Below are 18426 nucleotides of genomic sequence, written 5' to 3' on the forward strand. Positions count from 1 at the left end.
CCATGCAGTGAGTTAGTTTACAGTAGTTGATCGAGTTGTGGGCTGGGCTTACAATTTAGCTGGGAGGTTTGCGTCTCACAATCTTTGTTCTTAAATTACAAATGTGCCCTTTGGGGCTATGACAAGGCAGGAGATTATTTATTTATGTATTTATTTATTTATTTATTTATTTATTTTTTGAATACAGTATTTTTAGTATCTACAAGATAATTAAACAAATGCATAACTAAATAAATAACGTCAATGAGAATCACATATGCCTCTCAACCTATCCAGCAATGGACTGTGAGGTTATTAAATTTGTGCTGAATTTGTCACAGTTTAAGTATAATCACTGCTGACCAGAAACATGCTATTATAATATTGCATTCATTTTCCCTTGAGGTTAATTAAAATAGTACTACCTTTGACTGGATAATCTAGAGGTAATTTTAGAGGTAATTATAATAAATATATATATATATATATATATATATATTATATATATATATATCTAATATATAATATATTACACAGTTAGACTGTTACACAAAAGACCACTGAGACAGCACACAGCGTAATATGTCTTTAAATAAAGTCTGTCAGAACATTTGTATATAATCATGCTTTTTTCATATAACACAATTCTAGACATTTACATGGTATATTATTTTTATAGATTATTATACATCAGGCCCATGAAACAGTCAGAAATATACCAAACATTTTTTTTTCTACTACATGTATGTTTGTTTGTTTTTTATTATTATATTTCCATTAGCTATGTGCTTACGTTTCTGAGATCAACATATTATTGCAGAAAACAGCAAAGAGAAGATTATTCATTTGTTTTACATTTAGACAAAAAAAAAAAAAAAAAAAAACTCCAACGGTCATACAGACACTTACAATTACATGTTTTACACAATACAGTTTTACAACATGATTTAAGAGATAAAACTGCAGTATGGTAACTTCATACAAAATTCACCGGACGTATATTCATTGCACATTTTAGTTATATAGCTTTGCAAAGAAAAAAATGACTTATTAAACCAGATCCCTGTCACTTATAGCTGCCATAAAAGCAAACTAACATGTTCTCAAAGTAGATACATTGGCAATTGTTTGTGGATTAAAGCTATGTGCTTTCAACCGGTAAACTATATAAATAGGGCCAATAAAAAAATAAATAAATAAATTTAAAAAGTCAACTCTCTCTAGATATTTATTGCCAACGTACTGTTATTAATATATTTCATATAAAAATCAAAAAATCTTGTTCCGGTAATGCAAGTGACTTGTAGTCTGCTGACAATTGTTGCTATAACTGGCACCCTTTCTGTTAAGCATAGATTTAAGAGATTAAAAAAAAACAAAAAAACTTGCAGTCATTTAAGTAAACTGTGGCTTCAAATAGATTGATTAATTGTTGGCTTAAGGCCTTCATAGCACATATCGATATAACAGTTTCAGAGAAATTTGGTGACTTCCACCATCTCTTATTCGGTTCAGTACCTGAGGATTGGCACATGAATGAAAGAAGCAGGTTTGGAGTTTAGGCTCATGGGCCGTCACAGTTTTAATGTTTCGCTTATGAAAAGATCTTTATCAGCCCGTGCTTCACAATGATATGGTGAGGTGCTTTTTTTTTTTTTTTAGTTTCATCAAATCTAGATCTAGAAACCAGCAATTGTTAAAAAGAAAAATCAATAACCTACAAAGTTGTTATAAAAGTAAGATACAAGTTTAACAGTCTTTCCCAATATTAATCTCATTTGGTGGCAGGTGCTTATTCATTTTAAGGGTTACCGGTAATAGCTGTCAAATCTGGCCATGTACTAAAGGGGTATTGGTCCCAGCCCTCTGGGTGAAAAAATATGTTTGTGTTACAAAATACAATCCCTTGGAATATAAACATATTCCAGCCACATACCATTTAGCCATGCTTGTTGCACATTCCCATAAAAAGCATAGCTCATAAATCCTTAGTTTCCAAACTTAATCTTATATTGTTCTTGCCTGCCTTTTAAATATATGTATTTAACTTGTTTGTAAAATGTTACTAATTTTCTTAATATACTGTACAATCAAACATACTCTATTCTAAAATGATTACAGTAATAGTATGTAGTTTTATAGCTCAATAACATGTAAATACAGTATCTTAAAAGTTAGCTTGATGTAATTGTATCACATTGGGCCTTGTGGTGTCCTGTGAATTAACATATTCTACACCAGCATCCAATTTCAATTGCAGTACAAATTACATTAGTTCAATGGATATAGTTTAACCTTTTAGAAACCCTAACAGTCTACATTTTGCATATGCAATACAAGCTATCACTAGGACATTGCTGGGTAGGTTTTTACAGATGAAAAATGAAACAAAAGTTTTGTAATCAGGTCAGTCAAATTTTGCCCCTGGAGGTAGGTAAATATTTTTCAGACATGTAAGTCCTTGGTCACGTACAACCATGATTACTTTTTCTGCATTAGAGTTGACATTTTAAACAGGTTTAGATGTAAGCTTCTTCAATTGCAGGATTGGCATTCTCAGCCTGCTCTGGTCCATTCTCTTGAGCCTTAATATCTTCTGAAGGCTGAATCATTTGTCGAAGGCGCTGGAAGCAGTTTAAAATGATTCAGTTACTGTATCACATGTACATTAGTTTTCCTCCTGCATAATACACAGATACAATGCAAACCTCTTCATTGGAACTGGAGAAGTGTTACACAACCTACCTTACCAGTCAAACTCCTCTTCATCTACATGTCTGTTAACAAAAAAAAATGCATTCTACTGTATTTGATTTTATCCAAATTATACAGAGAATTTCCTTACCTCTTTTAGAGAGCCCTTTAGTGTGATGAATAGATAAACCATAAATCCAGGGATTAGGAGCATGGAAGAGAGAGCCATGCACCACCCAACCCCTTGACCCCATGCTGGGAAAACGTAGTTGTTCATAGTCAGTGGAACCATTTGGAAAGCACTGAAGAAGAACACACCCTGGGGTAGAGGAAACAGAAAAGGGTTATACAAGAGGAATTGGATTGCATACAAAGGCTGATTTGTTATCCTTTTATTTTTAATTGCATTTAATATGATTGTCATGCAAGCTTTCAATACTTTTTAGACAGCGTTCCATCAGGCAGATTTGGATTTCACTGGATTAAGGGAGCTCCTGTATGTGCTTTTGAAAGCTTGTGTGTAAGTGAAATTAACAAGCTTCCTTCTTTACATCACTGGGCCACTGTGTTTCATAAAAGCAAAACAAAAGATAACTTACAGCTACAATTAAAGGAGTGAAGACAGACCAGCACAGTTTCCACCAGATACATGGCCTGTATCCAACCATTTCTTCAATGTTGTCATAAAATCTGTTAACACCTTCAAAGGACACAAGAGAGAGGGGGATGACCTCATGTGTTATTAGACAAGCATGCATGGAATGTATTTCAATAGCTGCCACATTATCATTGCTAGGCTTTTTTGATCAAAGTGGTGGAGACCGGACTGCCTCGATGGGACTCAGTATGAAGGCAGGGCAAGTTTAGTTGACTTTACTATCTGTCAGTATAAGTTAATACATACCATAGCACCAGGATATAGAAATGCACTCAAAGAAGACCAGAAACAGGAGACACATTCCACTGGCAGAGTAGTAGTCAAACAGTTTGAACACGTAGATCCCACCCTGGTGACATTACAACATTGTGTTATAAGCCTTGCTACAAAGTTCTTTTTGTATTGGACTCAATGTTCATATTATAATATTATTATAAAGTGTTTCTGTATACAAAGAACAGGTTCCAGTTTACATACAGAGGAATAGTACATTTACTTAAATCAGAAACAGTCTTATTTGCTATCACAATGCTGTTCTTTTTTAGAAATGACTTTCATAATAGTTATTAGCTTAAATATACATTAACATGTGTGGATTTGTGCGTTTTTAAGTCTCAGTCTTAAATAATAAGGATAAAGGTTACCTGAGTGATATTTGATAGCCCGATTAGATATGACACGAAGCACACAACTGCAATAAAGATCTCTCTTCTTGGACGCAGAAGCTTTGGAAATTCATCAACCAAAGCAGTTATGAATCCTTCCACTGTGCAGAACTAAGAAAAATATTACGCAGATTATTAATCATATATATATATATATATATATATATATATATATATATATATATATATATATATATATATATATATATATATATTACCTCTAGCATTTCTGCAACATTACGTATAAAATTATAATGACCACTTTAAACAGGTATAACATCCCTTACAAATCTTTATATAAATAAATACAATAGCCATTTAATGAAAGAACTTCTCAATCATTGCCCTTGGATACCTCTAAAAGCCAGGTTTTTGTTTCCTCCTTAATTAAATAATTTATTTTAGAGAATTGGTCATGGTAGTTTGATAATCAACACACTAATTACCACAGAAGCTCTGAGACTGTGAAGTGTAATCTGGGAAAAGCCATGGTATCATTTACAAATAAACTCCTTAGTTAAAGGAAGGAACAGTGGCATTATTTTCTTGAAGCTTCAGTTAAAATTATGAGGAAGGCATCTAGCCTCAACACATCTGTGCTTGCATTTCTGCCATTTTTAAAAAATAAATAAGACATATTTTTTTAAAAAGGTGTGATGTGAGTGCTGGTGTTCTTCTTGTAACATGTAATATTTCTCTTTGACCAGAACACCCGCAGTGAATGCTATGAATTGAGATTCCAAGTGTTCTGTGGAGTTGAGCAAGCCCTTTGATCATTTATCAGCTAAACATTACAGCACTCTTTTGATGAGATCCTGTGCATGTCAGTTTAGAAGAAAGGAAATGCAGAACACTATTACCTGGCTGTCAATCCCAAGCATAAGCAGCATGGAGAAGAAAAGAATGGCCCACAGCGGAGATATGGGTAACTGCGTCACTGCCTCTGGGTAAGCTAAAAAGGCCAATCCAGGACCTTGACAAAAAACATATATAATTGAAATGTGGTGTCATGGGTCTTAGATATAGTTACAGTGAGAAGACATATTCTGGGAGATACTGGGCTGCTATTTGTAATGCATTGTAAATTGGAAATCAATTATTTCGGGTTCACAAGGTCTATTTAGTTTGTTATGTGATAGAAGTGATCATTTGGCTCAGTGGGATGCCAGAGAATTAGCAGCTCCTAAGGGAAGACACTATTACAAAAAAATGATAACAAACACATTTGAAGCCAGATTCTTCCTCCAGAGAAGTTAATGTGATGAAAACCAAATTGAATATTTATTCACTGCATACTTCAAACAGGAAATATGTATTGGGGAGCTAAATTACAAACACCTTGTTTTCAAATCTGATGTAAACATCTGCTGTATTATCAGTGTATCAAATTGTAACAAAAAGCAATGTCATCTGTTATTGTACTGATGAATCACAGTATATGCATGGTCAGTTTCATTATTTATTAGGAAAAAATTACCTGATGCAGCAACATCTGCTATTGGCCTCTTTGTGACATTGGCCATAAAGCCAACTATCGAGAAGATGACAAAGCCAGCAAACATACTGGTAGCGGAATTGATGCAACACACAATTACGGCATCCCTATGGATCAGGAAAAAGTATAGTATTTTTTTCCATTTTGCAGATGACCACATTCACTGACAGTTCTTAAATTGATTTATATATATAGACGTGGATATAATTTGTGCAATAACAAAAATGAAATGGTATTTGGGATTTATAGACTATATAGAGTATATTTCACTATGCTTTTGCTATGGGAAACTTTTAGAAGGAAAAGTCTATTAATTGCCAATTACCTGGATTAATACTATTGCTATTGTTATTTTATTTATTTTATTATTTTTTAACATGATAGATGTTAATTAGGTTTTGTGGGCTACAAAGGTTATGATTTTAAAATTGAAAATTCACAGTGCCTGCAATGTCACTTTCAGGGTGTGGATAGTTGTCCAGAAAATCAACTGAACCAGTGCTTACATGCCCCCACTGGTTATTTGACATTGTACTGCATACATTTTCATTAGTCTGATGGGCATAGTTTTATTTCAACATTCACTATTATTATTTGCACAGCATTCTTTTTTTCCCCACTTACTTGTATACATTGTTATGGAAAGGGTTGTAACTTCCAAGGGCAATCAATGAGCCCAGCCCCAACCCATAGGAAAAGAAGATCTGTGTGGCTGCATCCAGCCATACCTGAGAAAGGAAAAGTACATGTTTTAACAGGGCACACAAGGGCAGGATGCTATATGCGAGATGGGAATCCTGGGAGTCATACCTCGGATTCTTTAAGTTTACTGAATTCAGGAGTGATGTAGAACAAGATTCCTTCCTTGGCACCAGGGAGAGTCACTCCACGGATAAATAAAACGAACAGCATGATGTATGGGTAGGTGGCAGAGAAGTAAACTACCTGGAAAACAAAATGACTTGGACATCATTTTAATCAGAAATAATAAGAATAATTTTACATCATACCAATTATCACATATATGTTAGGAATATGGGGCAAGTCAAGGGATTTTTTTTTAAAACAGGATATGAGGATAGTGAGGGTTGCATGTGTTATTTTTGAATGCAGGGCATGTAAAGGTCTCATAATATTGTAAATATAATATTTGAAATACCAGTAGACCCAACGCATTTTTACATTTTATTATTTGTGTGATTAAATGTGTATACTTTACCTACATTTCAAGTTGTCTATACCAGCACCTTGTTAGATAAGAGATTAAATATGCTTTGAATATCAAGAATGCACATGCTTTAGTATGTTCAACACCTGCCCCTCACCTTTCCAGTCCAGCTAACACCTTTCCAGATACAAAAGTACACAAGAACCCATGCAATTGCGAGAGTTATTGCTAATGGCCACCGGATTTGCCCTGGTTGATCCAGCCCATCTGTCATCTGATGCATGTTGCGTCTACAAAAAAACAATTATAAAAATACATCAAATATCTATACCCCTCAGCATGGAATGCATTTTTGTAACATTACAAAAAATGAAAAGATCTTACTCCCAAAACTCTGTGACTGCACTGGTAAGGTTGGCGGTATTTACAATACTGTAGTTTGTATAGCATCGATCTGTATTCCACGGATTGTTACAGCTTTGCCAAGGAAGCTCCTGTAAAACAGTGTATTAAGTGACTTTTCAAGAAACCCATGAAGTGATTTGAGAATCTGTAGGCAAACTGTTTTTCTACATATCATTCTATTTTAATTTGCATGGAAATAAATATACTTACAGTGGTAAAGGAGTTATACAGGTAATAAATAGCCCAGGAAATAATGACAATGTAGTATATGTTTAGCCAGAAAGACAGGACTGCAGCAGCTAGACCCACACCTATGGTGCAAAAAAATAGAGTGTACAGTTAAAATAAGGATGATTAAAAAAGTAAATGATCCTGTTCAATAAAACAATATCCTGTGTAAACATATAGAATCTGCACAATAAAATGACAAATCATCCAAAGCATACATAATATTAAAATATACTATGTAACTCTACCCACATATTTTCCTAAAGATTAATTTGAACAATATGTGAAATGTTGTTTCCGTTACAATTAAAGTGTGATGTAATTTACATATTACAGTGTGTGGAATAAATAGTAATAGACAACATGAAGCACTGAATGCATTCAATTACAATGGTTGAAAATATAATGGTTTCATTTTTAAAATATAATACCTTTGAACATAGGAGCGAGTTTCCAGACTCCAAGTCCCCCAATGGACGTGTATTGACCAAGGGAGCATTCAAGCAGAAATAGGGGCATTCCAGCAAATATGAGGGTCAGAAAATAGGGAATCAAGAAGGCCCCTGTATAGAAAGTAGTAAAGAAATATTGTATTTTTCACATTTCTAAGACATGATAAACAGTTGTAATTACAGTATTCTGTTAGACTTTTTTGTTTTAAACAAAACCATTAAATATTAATATAGAAAATAAATATATCACAGTTTTTATTGTTCGCCCACCTTTATACATATTCTAATAATTATAATGTATTAATGTACAGGTGGAAGGGTGGGTTAAAAGAAATTATATACACTACTGCTTTTTAACACTCCTTTAAGACAACGAAATCTTGTTTACCTCCACCATTTTTGCCACACAGATAAGGAAATCTCCAGACATTGCCCAGTCCGATTGCATAGCCCACGCAAGAAAGAAGGAAATCAAATTTTCCTTTCCAATTTTCTCTCTCGGGAAGCTCCTTTTTCGTCTTCTGCACTTTCACCACCAACGTTTTTGGTTTGTCATTAGCAGGTGGCGTCTCGTTAACCTCTGTTAAGATATGTCCATCTGTGGTTTTAGTACCATTTGTCGCCATGTCTCTTGGTTTGGCAAAGGTCCTGGCAGACGGACGGGAGATTTCAGAACCAGACCACGTAGACAGCAGCTTCGCGGTTTACCCAATTTTGGGACCGACAAGTAACCGGAAAACAAATAGGCGCTGATTCAGCTTAATAAATGTCACCCAAGAAGGCGTTTAACCTGAAAACAGATAGGGGGTCGTTAGCATTGAGTCTTATAAACAAATAAGATCAAACCCCAATCACTCTTTCTTTTAAAATTCTCTCCTTCAAAATTAGGATTGTTTCAAATTACTAACCAGCCCAAATATGTTAATGGACAAGGTTTACGAGAATAGTTACAGTAATAAATATAGCCTAAATATATTGTTGCTGTTGCATTCTTTACAGCGAAGAAGATATTAGCTATCGGTGCAATGTACTGCTCTGCCAGTGAGTACCTTTAGTACTCAACGTTACCAAATGTTCTACTGACCCCACTGCTTTCATATACAATTAAAACATATTTATAATAAAAACACGTGTGATAGCTCTTACACAAGCCCAGCGGATTTTTTTTTCACCTGACTTAGCTAAAAAAAAAAAAAAAAAAAAAAAAAAAAAACATCTTATCAAAGAAGGATGATACAAAAACAATAATTGAAAAAGATTTTAAAGATCAAGACCAACTGCGTGTATCAAGTGCATTCACTTTCCCTTTAGCACTGTGAAAACCAAAGGAAAACACATCATCCACTATTCCCTTACTATGAAAACCAAAGTAAAGCGAATTGCACATGAAGCGCCAAACACAACCCTTAAAATTCCATTGGATTAATAACGATTAATTTTATGGAGATAGACTGAACTTTCTAGTTCTGTAAATATAGTCTATTCAATGGCTTTGACATACATCTAAACTGACATCATTTACTATGAGCATTTGAACACGAGTCAGGATAGAAAATAAAAAAGGATGCTGCTTTATTCCTCTTTGTTGTAAAAATATAACTTGCCAATTACAATGGGCAATTAATAAAATAATTAAATCTCCCTAACATTTAAGGAAATATTGGATCAAATAAACGCCTTCCTTTTTTTCTACAAAACTTTATATTTATTTTTTTGGCAAAAAAATAAATACATAAATAAATACATAATCCTAAAAACAAGTATAACTTCATTACTTCCAAAGGTTTTCTTTTTATGTACTGTATTCATTACTGATTAGAAACCAAACAAAAATACTCACAGCAAAATCGTCGTATCTATCAGTTCGTTGGTCGTGGAAGCATCCGCAGTTTATTCTCGAAGTTAAAGTAGTGGGACCAACAAAAGAAAGTTTATTTTTTCCAACAAAAAAAAAAGGCTTTTAACAACCATGGACGTTATCCTGGGGAATATGAGAATGTGCGTCTATGAATGATGCTGTCCACAGGTGCGTGGTGCTGAAGGAAACCCAATACAAAGAATGAACAGCTTTTCCTTGTGCCACCGTCTAACATCAGCAGCCACAAACGTTACATGAATCCCCACTCTCATCTACATAGCGTCAATGTCATCTGGAAGTCAGCCCTCCCATATACAACATTTCCACCACTGAGATCGCAGCGGGTTTTCCACTGGGGCATCTTCTTGTCTCGAGGCTTCATTTGGTTTGGGTTTTTCAGATATTGTGTTATTTTACAGCATTTGATACTGGGCACGGTTAAATGGCGCCTTATCTAATGCGGCTTTGCGTTTGATCAAATGTGACAGTTCCTAAAGTTTTTTTTTTTTTTTTTTTTTTTTTTTTTTGGAGCGGGTTCACATTTATCACTCAGTTACCTGTTGTGATTCTGATTTTAAATACAATGGATGCCATCTGATGCTAGCTAGGAGCCTACTAACGTACGTTTTAGCACCGTCTGAAAGCATTGCATTTGATTTTCGAACAAGATGTAACATGACACAGCTGTGCACTTATATGCATATGCAGTTAACAGGTTAATACTAATAAAATTAGACTTATTTTGAACGTCTGAAAATAAGAGTACAGTATGAGTTTTAGATATCAGGTAGCTAAAAAAAAATGCAACACATTATTATTATTATTATTATTATTATTATTATTATTATTATTATTATTATTATTATTATTATTATTGCCCATCAAATAATACCCACTTTATATACTGTATGTAACTCGCTGTTGTTATCGTATTGTTTATTGAACAACAACGGTAGGGTAAAACATCGTATTTCACGAAATACTGGAGGCAGAAACAACGAGCCTGTGCAGAAAATTGGTTCTGGAGAGCAAACCGTAAACTAATTTTCTGCCACACAATCAGCTATTTGAAACTGGCAGATTACAAACATGATGTCAACCATAGTCTGGTTTCTGGCAAATGTGATAAGGAAATTCGTCAATAAAGGGGATCTGGAGGTATGAGATAAATTGAACACGATGCTTATAATCTTCTTAGCTTGCAGTCTCCATAAATAAAATGCCCTTGTGAGGTAACCTAAATGAACGCGCTAAATGAAGAATTTAACTCCCACATTGAGGTAAATGAATAGTTCCTCACTAGAGGATTGGGCACCACTGTGTTAGTAGGGGCCTTTTAATGAAGAAGAATTGAAATACAGCAAACATTCAACATTTGGTAAACAACAACAACAACAACAACAACTCCTACAAATAGTTTATCTGCTTATTTTGATGGCAGAATAAACTTTTATCAAGATCCTCCCTCTGAAAAATGTTTACATTTAAGAGGAGAACGCTTGTAAGATTTATCCGAACTGCCGGAATGCCACATGGCACATGTGCCAAAGATTAATAGCAACTGTTCCACTGGCGTGTGAAGAATCGATATTAATAAGAGCAGATGGAATTTATGAATATGGAATTGATATGGTCATCCTTTTCATTTATGTTCACGCAATCAGCAGGATTGTTTTTCAAGAGGGGGGAAAAAAGTTATGAAATTACCGATAGTTACTTAAGAGAAATGGTCACCCAACATATAGAACGGTGCAAGAAAATAAAGATGGATCATTCAATCTTATAACATTCCCATCTGGAAAGTGCACCTGTCAAACGTTTGCTGGACATTAACTGGCAGTACAACTGACATTATTTACACACATCCTTGAACAATTAAAAATCTAGCACTGTGTTTTTAAGTCAAAAAAAATTATGCTGACTTGTAAGATTCAATGTGTATATCAATGTAAGCTTTTCTGGCAGTGTCATTGTCACTAACAGCAATATTTAAGCAGAAAGAGAATTGTGACCTGCTAAAAAGCACTGTTGCTCAATACATCTTTAAACACCTATTAACTCTTGTACAGTTGTACATAACCCAGTCAGTGCTGGCTAAGCCTGAGCTGATATAGGTTTGCAATGTAACTCTTCATTGTATGTAGTTCAAAGGCATGTTCAACAGGTACCACTGATTACTGACAAAAGTATGAATTGCTTATTGAAGTATTACTTGGCTTTTCAAAAGATGAATATAAACTGTTTGACAACAGTTACATGCACATTTAAACATGCCTTTATTCATAAAAATAAACTTTGAGGCTTTGTAAAAAGACATTCCCTTACCTTTTCTTTTTTAGGTTGCAGGGCAGAAGGGTGTACGCTGAACTGCACACCCCCAAAAATCTCAGCAGTGAGTGGGTACCTGCTCTAAGTTTTCTGCCCCACAAATCACACTTTAAACAGCTCCTGTCTTGTACTATTGTAATTGAAGTTGATGAGTACTAAATTCCAATAGTTTATTACCCTGTGCCTTATCCCTTTGTGATTTATATGTTCCGTGTCTTTTCTAGTCTAATCTAATCCACCTTCCCTTTTACTATGAACAATGATAAACCACATGAATTACTACAATATAGTAATATAATATATCACATTCAAAGTTAATTATTGTCAAGGTATCCTAGTTTATTGTATGTTGTAATTTATTTTTTCATTTGTATGTATCTCATGATAGAGGTATATGCAGAAACACAATTCTACAGTGTGTGTAAGTTCTGCATATATTTTAAATGTCCTATGAAATATGTTACATTGCTGACTGGAATAAATATGCACATCAAGGCTAGCAAAGGTCCCTATGGCAGTTTGGAATGTTACTGTAAGATTAAAAATCTAGGAATGCAATCTGAATCACTGAAATAATGACAGATGGTAAGTAAATGCTAAGTAAATGAGAGGTGAACTAACCTACTAAATGATACAACATGAAATTTAACATTTAAAATCCCATCTGGTTTACTTTCCCTCTGGGGACTGGGTATGAAACATGCTACACATTAATGAACCTGCAGTGCAATTTCAAGAACTTGGCAAATTGGTAGCAACACACTTGATTGCTCAACTGAAGACACAACCTTTGAGACCACATGAGGTGGCAATTAGATATTCATACTGGAGCTCCATTTTCAGATCTAATGCATGATTTGTACTAAATGATTCAAATCTAAAATGCAAATGATACCATGTATGTGTGTGTGTGTGTGTGTGTGTGTGTGTATATATATATATATATATATATATATATACACACACACACACACACACACACACACACACATATATATATATATATATATATATATATATATATATATATATATATAGAGAGAGAGAGAGAGAGAGAGAGAGAGAGAGAGAGAGAGAGAGAGAGAGACCAAGAGAGACCCCAACCCCCCCCCCCCCAAAATGACAAAACTAGGTCTGACCAGTTATTTTTTACCAAATAAAGGGTTTAAAACGTTGTGCATAAAGTGTTTGACCAGAGACACATAGTAAGACAATATTAAGTGAATCAGCTGAACTAGCTGAAGTGGACTGCAAGTTATTTAAGCCTAAGCGTTATAGCTGTCAGTCAGTTGCCAGTAAGCCACAGTAATTTTATTTCAACTCACTTTACATGTGTGTATTTTTACTGTCATCAAACCTGCATTCTTTGCAGACTACTTTTTAAGATCATCATTGCATACGCAGAATTATCTCATCCATATGTTGTGGATATACTGAGTTTATAAAACAGACTCAGTGAAAGGAGCACTGTGTCAGGCATTCCTAAGGATAGGTCCTCTAGATCACAACACTGATCCATGCATGTGCTGTTGGAAGCATTGGTGACTGCTATAGCAGGCTGCAGAAGATCTGAAAGGCTTCAATCAATACTGACAAGAATCCAACAGCAGAAGGAAGGAAAAACATGCACAGAGAGTTTTGTGGTCTCTCATAACCATTGCACGCTGCATTGTTTGTCATGATATTTCATGCAGTAGTTTTCTTATAATTTGTTTGACCACATTTATTTAGGGTAGTCACATTGTCCCAATACAATGCTGTGAACACGGTTTATGTTTTCTGCACTCTCAAGGACAGTTCATTTACTACAGTGTGGTCCGCTAGCCCAGTTGAGACTCACTTACTTGTGTTCGTGGGTTGCTTTGAACTCCCTATGAGATATTATGATACAAACAAGCCCAGTATAAAGCTAATTTGAAATTAATCATATGCAACCTGTTAACCTCTTAATTGCAAGATGAGATTTCCAAACTTTCATTTTATTTTCAGTTTACGCTTTTTTCAGTGCCAATCAATAATAATGAGAAAGCGACTTCAAATTGAATTAGATAGCTTATCTGAGCATTTTATGTAGGCTTTTGTCTTTACTGAGTATAGCTGGGTATGAGGCATGTTAAACTGTGTATGCCTTTATTGTATTACGACAGCAATCACATGCAAGTTATAATAATTAAATCTCACTGTTGTTAATGATCATTTTAATTTACATTCAAACATCCGTGGGAATACAGAAAACACAATGATGCAATATGGATCACTGACATAAAAAAGGCAGTAATTACAAAAACATTAGCAGGTGCATAATATAACACCCACAGAATTACATATTTTTTCCTTCTACAGACCAGTTTTTTTTGTAGCGAGAGAAACGAACACTATGGACTTAAGCGTTCTTGTCGGCTGCACACTTCCACATTTGAATTTCCTTCAGCCTCCCACCTTTTTTTTCTAAAATTCCAACCCTCAAATTAAAAAGGAAAGTTTCTAAAATTTAAAAGAGGCATACTGTGCAGATTTAAGACAGGACAGGTTTTTATATTGGTCCTAAAACTGAAATAAACAAATATGTAAATTGAGCCTGATTCATATATTTTGTCCTGCAGACTGATGCTTCTGATGCAGTAGGACTAGGGACGAATCTCTCCCAGGAGGTAGAGGGCATGGGGCTTTGATATTGTACATTAGCAGGAAGCTGCTTGCGTGAGAGACTCAGAGAGCAGGTATGCTGTAATCGAGAAAATTTATTGCTGTCATAAAAGAACAAAATTAACCAAAAGAAAACTTCTGTGCACCTCTCTTCCTGTGTGTGTGGGCCCGTCCACCCACGTGCAGTTTTTGTCAAATTTCCCAAACAAATGGCAACCTTTCAGGGCCCCTACGCTGTAGCTTAATTTGCATATAGGTTAATCCGGCCGAGGCACTCGTGGATCATTTTGCAATGCTGCTATGGACAAAATTCCTAACCAATTGAAAGAATTTCTATCAGGATGTGTTGTGCGTCTGCACTGTGGAAGAGTGGATTGTCAACAAAACTAGTTACACAATCATATCATGTCTCAAGTCTTATCAGTGACCTTGGTTTTAAAGTTAAATATTGATTTTCAGTTCTCACAGAACTCAAACTAACACTGGTTTTACTGTACTGGTGCTTTGCCCTGTGTTGTGTGTTTTATAAACTACATAATAATATACAGTAATTGATACTTTTAGATTTTTTATTATATACTGTATTTTAGGACCACGATACAGTTGTTCACCTTTAAGGGTGGCAAAGCATGTCAGCTTTAACAGTAACATAATTATTCAGTAGAATAACACAAAAGCATACAAATGAATTTTATAACATTGACACTGACTGTACTGACCTGACCCTTGAGTAAATCTGTGCATAGTTAGTTAAATAACTTCTGCCGTTTGTGAAAAAAAAATGAAGTTTTAAAAATATACAGTAAACCTAGTAATGCACTTTATCAATGTCTTTTGTGTTTTTTTCGTTTTTTTTTCATTTTTATTCTACCTTTAACAAATCAAGTCCCTTGTCTTTTAAGCCATGCCAAGAAGAGGTTATTTTGTCAGAGCTGCTCAGACGTGCTGCTTCAAGGAACAGAATAAGTACCATCTTCATTTGCAGTGAGATCAGGTAGCATGGAGCCATCCCTCCAGATGGAGCTTCAATATTCTATTTCCTCTTTTACACTAGGTCTGTATGAGCTTGAAATATGTGTTGCTGTCCAACAGATGAAAGAAGGGAATGAAAGACCTTTGTGTTGGAAAACGTTTTTGTGAACGCCCGGCTGGTGGATTCTTTCAGAAACAAATGCCATAGATCACTCGGCTATGGAAATCAACAAGAAACTGTCAATCATGAATCTGAATACCAACCTCTGACTCGAATAATTACAGCATATCTTTAAAGAGGATTTGTAGCATATCTGCAAAAACAATTATCCAACAGTTATAATTCAGCTTTGAGTATGAAACCAAAAATAAAGAGATAAATGATACTTAAAATCAGGGACTTTTCAAGTGTGTATTGTTGAAGTATTGACAAATCATTTATGACCAAGTATTATATTGTATTTCCTTTCTAGAAAAAAAAATGGGATTTAAAATATACAGTGGTTCATTAGGATGGAATGAAATAAAATATATTTACAAACTGGAATGTCGGTCTTGAGTGATCTTAAAAAGCTCGAATGGGATATAAGAAAATCTTCTTTTTCAGCTATTTATGTAAACTAAAAATAGTTTGATCTCCTCTCTAAAATAAAGTCATCCATCCACTTTTCACAGAGAAGATTTATTTACAATATGCCAGACATGAAATGATGCTTACAGCTACCCTGGATCATGGTAGCCAGGTGTTGATTGTTGGTACCAATTGACGTATCTCATTTGACAGTGACTGATGATATTTTCAGTAATAGGATACAAGCACCTGCTGTACAGTGTGAAAATGGAACAAAACAATAGACCTTCATAGCGTTCAAAGATAGAACTTAAAAATCACAAAGGTAGCCATATTGAAAGACTTAAATGAGTATATTGTCTGAGCATAATACAGTTGCAAGTGAATGTTTGTTTCAGTAACACAATACATGTGTTGCTTCAGTTAATGCATTCTTATTTACTAGTCTCAGTGTTAATAGATGGAAAGTGAGTGTTGCCTGTTGATGGTGTTGCTCTGTAATAAAGGATCTAGTAGCCTAGGTAGCTTCTGCACACCTCATTGTGGTGGTTTTGTGTGTCCATTTTGGAAAGGGATGTGCGCCGAATAAATTATTGCAAACCTTGAGAAACCAGACGGTGTTTAATCTACATTTAGACAACAACCAATAACTTAAGTGATACATCAGTTAAACAAAATACAGCACGGGAATTGCAATTCTTTCCTGTCTTCAAAAGGAAAGACGTCAAACTGAGATTTGAAACAGGGTCTCCAAGTTCTAACCACTAGGTTAATAGTATATAGGGGATTCTCAGGTTTTTTTATTGCATTGATCAAAGACCACGATAAATGGAGTGTGGTAACCAGCGGTGTACCACAGGGATCAGTATTAGGTCCTCTGCTATTCCTAATCTACATTAATGATTTAGATTCTGGTATAGTAAGCAAACTTGTTAAATTTGCAGACGACACAAAAGTAGGAGGAGTGGCAAACACTCAAAATGATCTAGACAAGATTCAGAACTGGGCAGACACATGGCAAATGACATTTAATAGAGAAAAGTGTAAGGTACTGCACGCAGGAAATAAAAATGTACATTATAAATATCATATGGGAGATATTGAAATTGGAGAAGGAATCTATGAAAAAGACCTAGGAGTTTTTGTTGACTCAGAAATGTCTTCACCTAGGCAATGTGGGGAAGCTATAAAAAAGGCTAACAAGATACTCGGATACATTGTGAAAAGTGTTGAATTTAAATCAAGGGAAGTAATGTTAAAACTGTACAATGCACTTGTAAGACCTCATCTTGAATATTGTGTGCAGTTCTGGTCACCTCGCTATAAAAAAGATATTGCTGCTCTAGAAAGAGTGCAAAGAAGAGCGACCAGAATTATTCCGGGCTTAAAAGGCATGTCATATGCAGACAGGCTAAAAGAATTGAATCTGTTCAGTCTTGAACAAAGAAGACTACGTGGCGACCTAATTCAAGCATTCAAAATTCTAAAAGGTATTGACAGTGTCGACCCAAGGGACTTTTTCAGCCTGAAAAAAGAAACAAGGACCAGGGGTCACAAATGGAGTTTAGAAAAAGGGGCATTCAGAACAGAAAATAGGAGACACTTTTTTACACAGAGAATTGTGAGGGTCTGGAATCAACTCCCCAGTAATGTTGTTGAAGCTGACACCCTGGGATCCTTCAAGAAGCTGCTTGATGAGATTTTGGGATCAATAAGCTACTAACAACCAAACGAGCAAGATGGGCCGAATGGCCTCCTCTCGTTTGTAAACTTTCTTATGTTCTTATGTTCTTAAATACAGTTGCTATGTTTTGTCTTAAAATGCTATACATATATATATATATATACACACACACACACACACACACACACACACACACACACATATATATATATATATATATATATATATATATATATATATATCTAATAATATCTCTAAAAACCCCAATTCAGTGTAGTACATATATTATTGTTGCCCTCTTTATATACCTGAATTTAGTCACCTGACCACATGTGTATTCTATTGTTTCTATGTAGTGATCTTTGTTCAGCTATGTGTACTATTTATGGAATCAGGACCTCAATATATACCTAGTGTGAACTGAGCAAGCGTGGTCATTTTCAATGATATTCTTTATATAGCTATTTATTATACAAGGTACATCAACAGAAGGCAGACAGCAGTTAAGAATCAAATGCACCTTTTCACCAGGTGACATAACAGCCTAGAACAAATTAGTTGAATAATTGTAATATTTATATATCTGTTGCTAAGCAACAAACCAGCTAAACTTCATTTTGGCA

General features: G+C 34.8%; 1 protein-coding gene across 1 annotated transcript; it reads right to left on the reverse strand.

The window, feature by feature from the left end:
• Positions 1–725: 725 nt before the first annotated feature.
• Positions 726–9940, reverse strand: LOC121298091 (sodium- and chloride-dependent GABA transporter 1). Its single transcript, XM_041224897.1, has 15 exons — positions 9585–9940; positions 8133–8534; positions 7724–7855; positions 7275–7375; positions 7044–7153; positions 6817–6949; positions 6302–6436; positions 6116–6219; positions 5474–5598; positions 4857–4969; positions 3976–4107; positions 3578–3680; positions 3273–3373; positions 2825–2992; positions 726–2603 (listed from the first exon to the last, which is right to left on the reverse strand). Exons 2-15 carry the CDS (start codon positions 8368–8370, stop codon positions 2499–2501), a joined length of 1800 nt encoding a protein of 599 aa, XP_041080831.1. The 5' UTR covers positions 8371–8534; positions 9585–9940; the 3' UTR covers positions 726–2498.
• Between the last annotated feature and the right edge of the window lie 8486 nt (positions 9941–18426).

The sequence above is a fragment of the Polyodon spathula genome, chromosome 23, assembly GCF_017654505.1.
Source record: "Polyodon spathula isolate WHYD16114869_AA chromosome 23, ASM1765450v1, whole genome shotgun sequence".
Classification (NCBI taxonomy): domain Eukaryota; kingdom Metazoa; phylum Chordata; class Actinopteri; order Acipenseriformes; family Polyodontidae; genus Polyodon; species Polyodon spathula.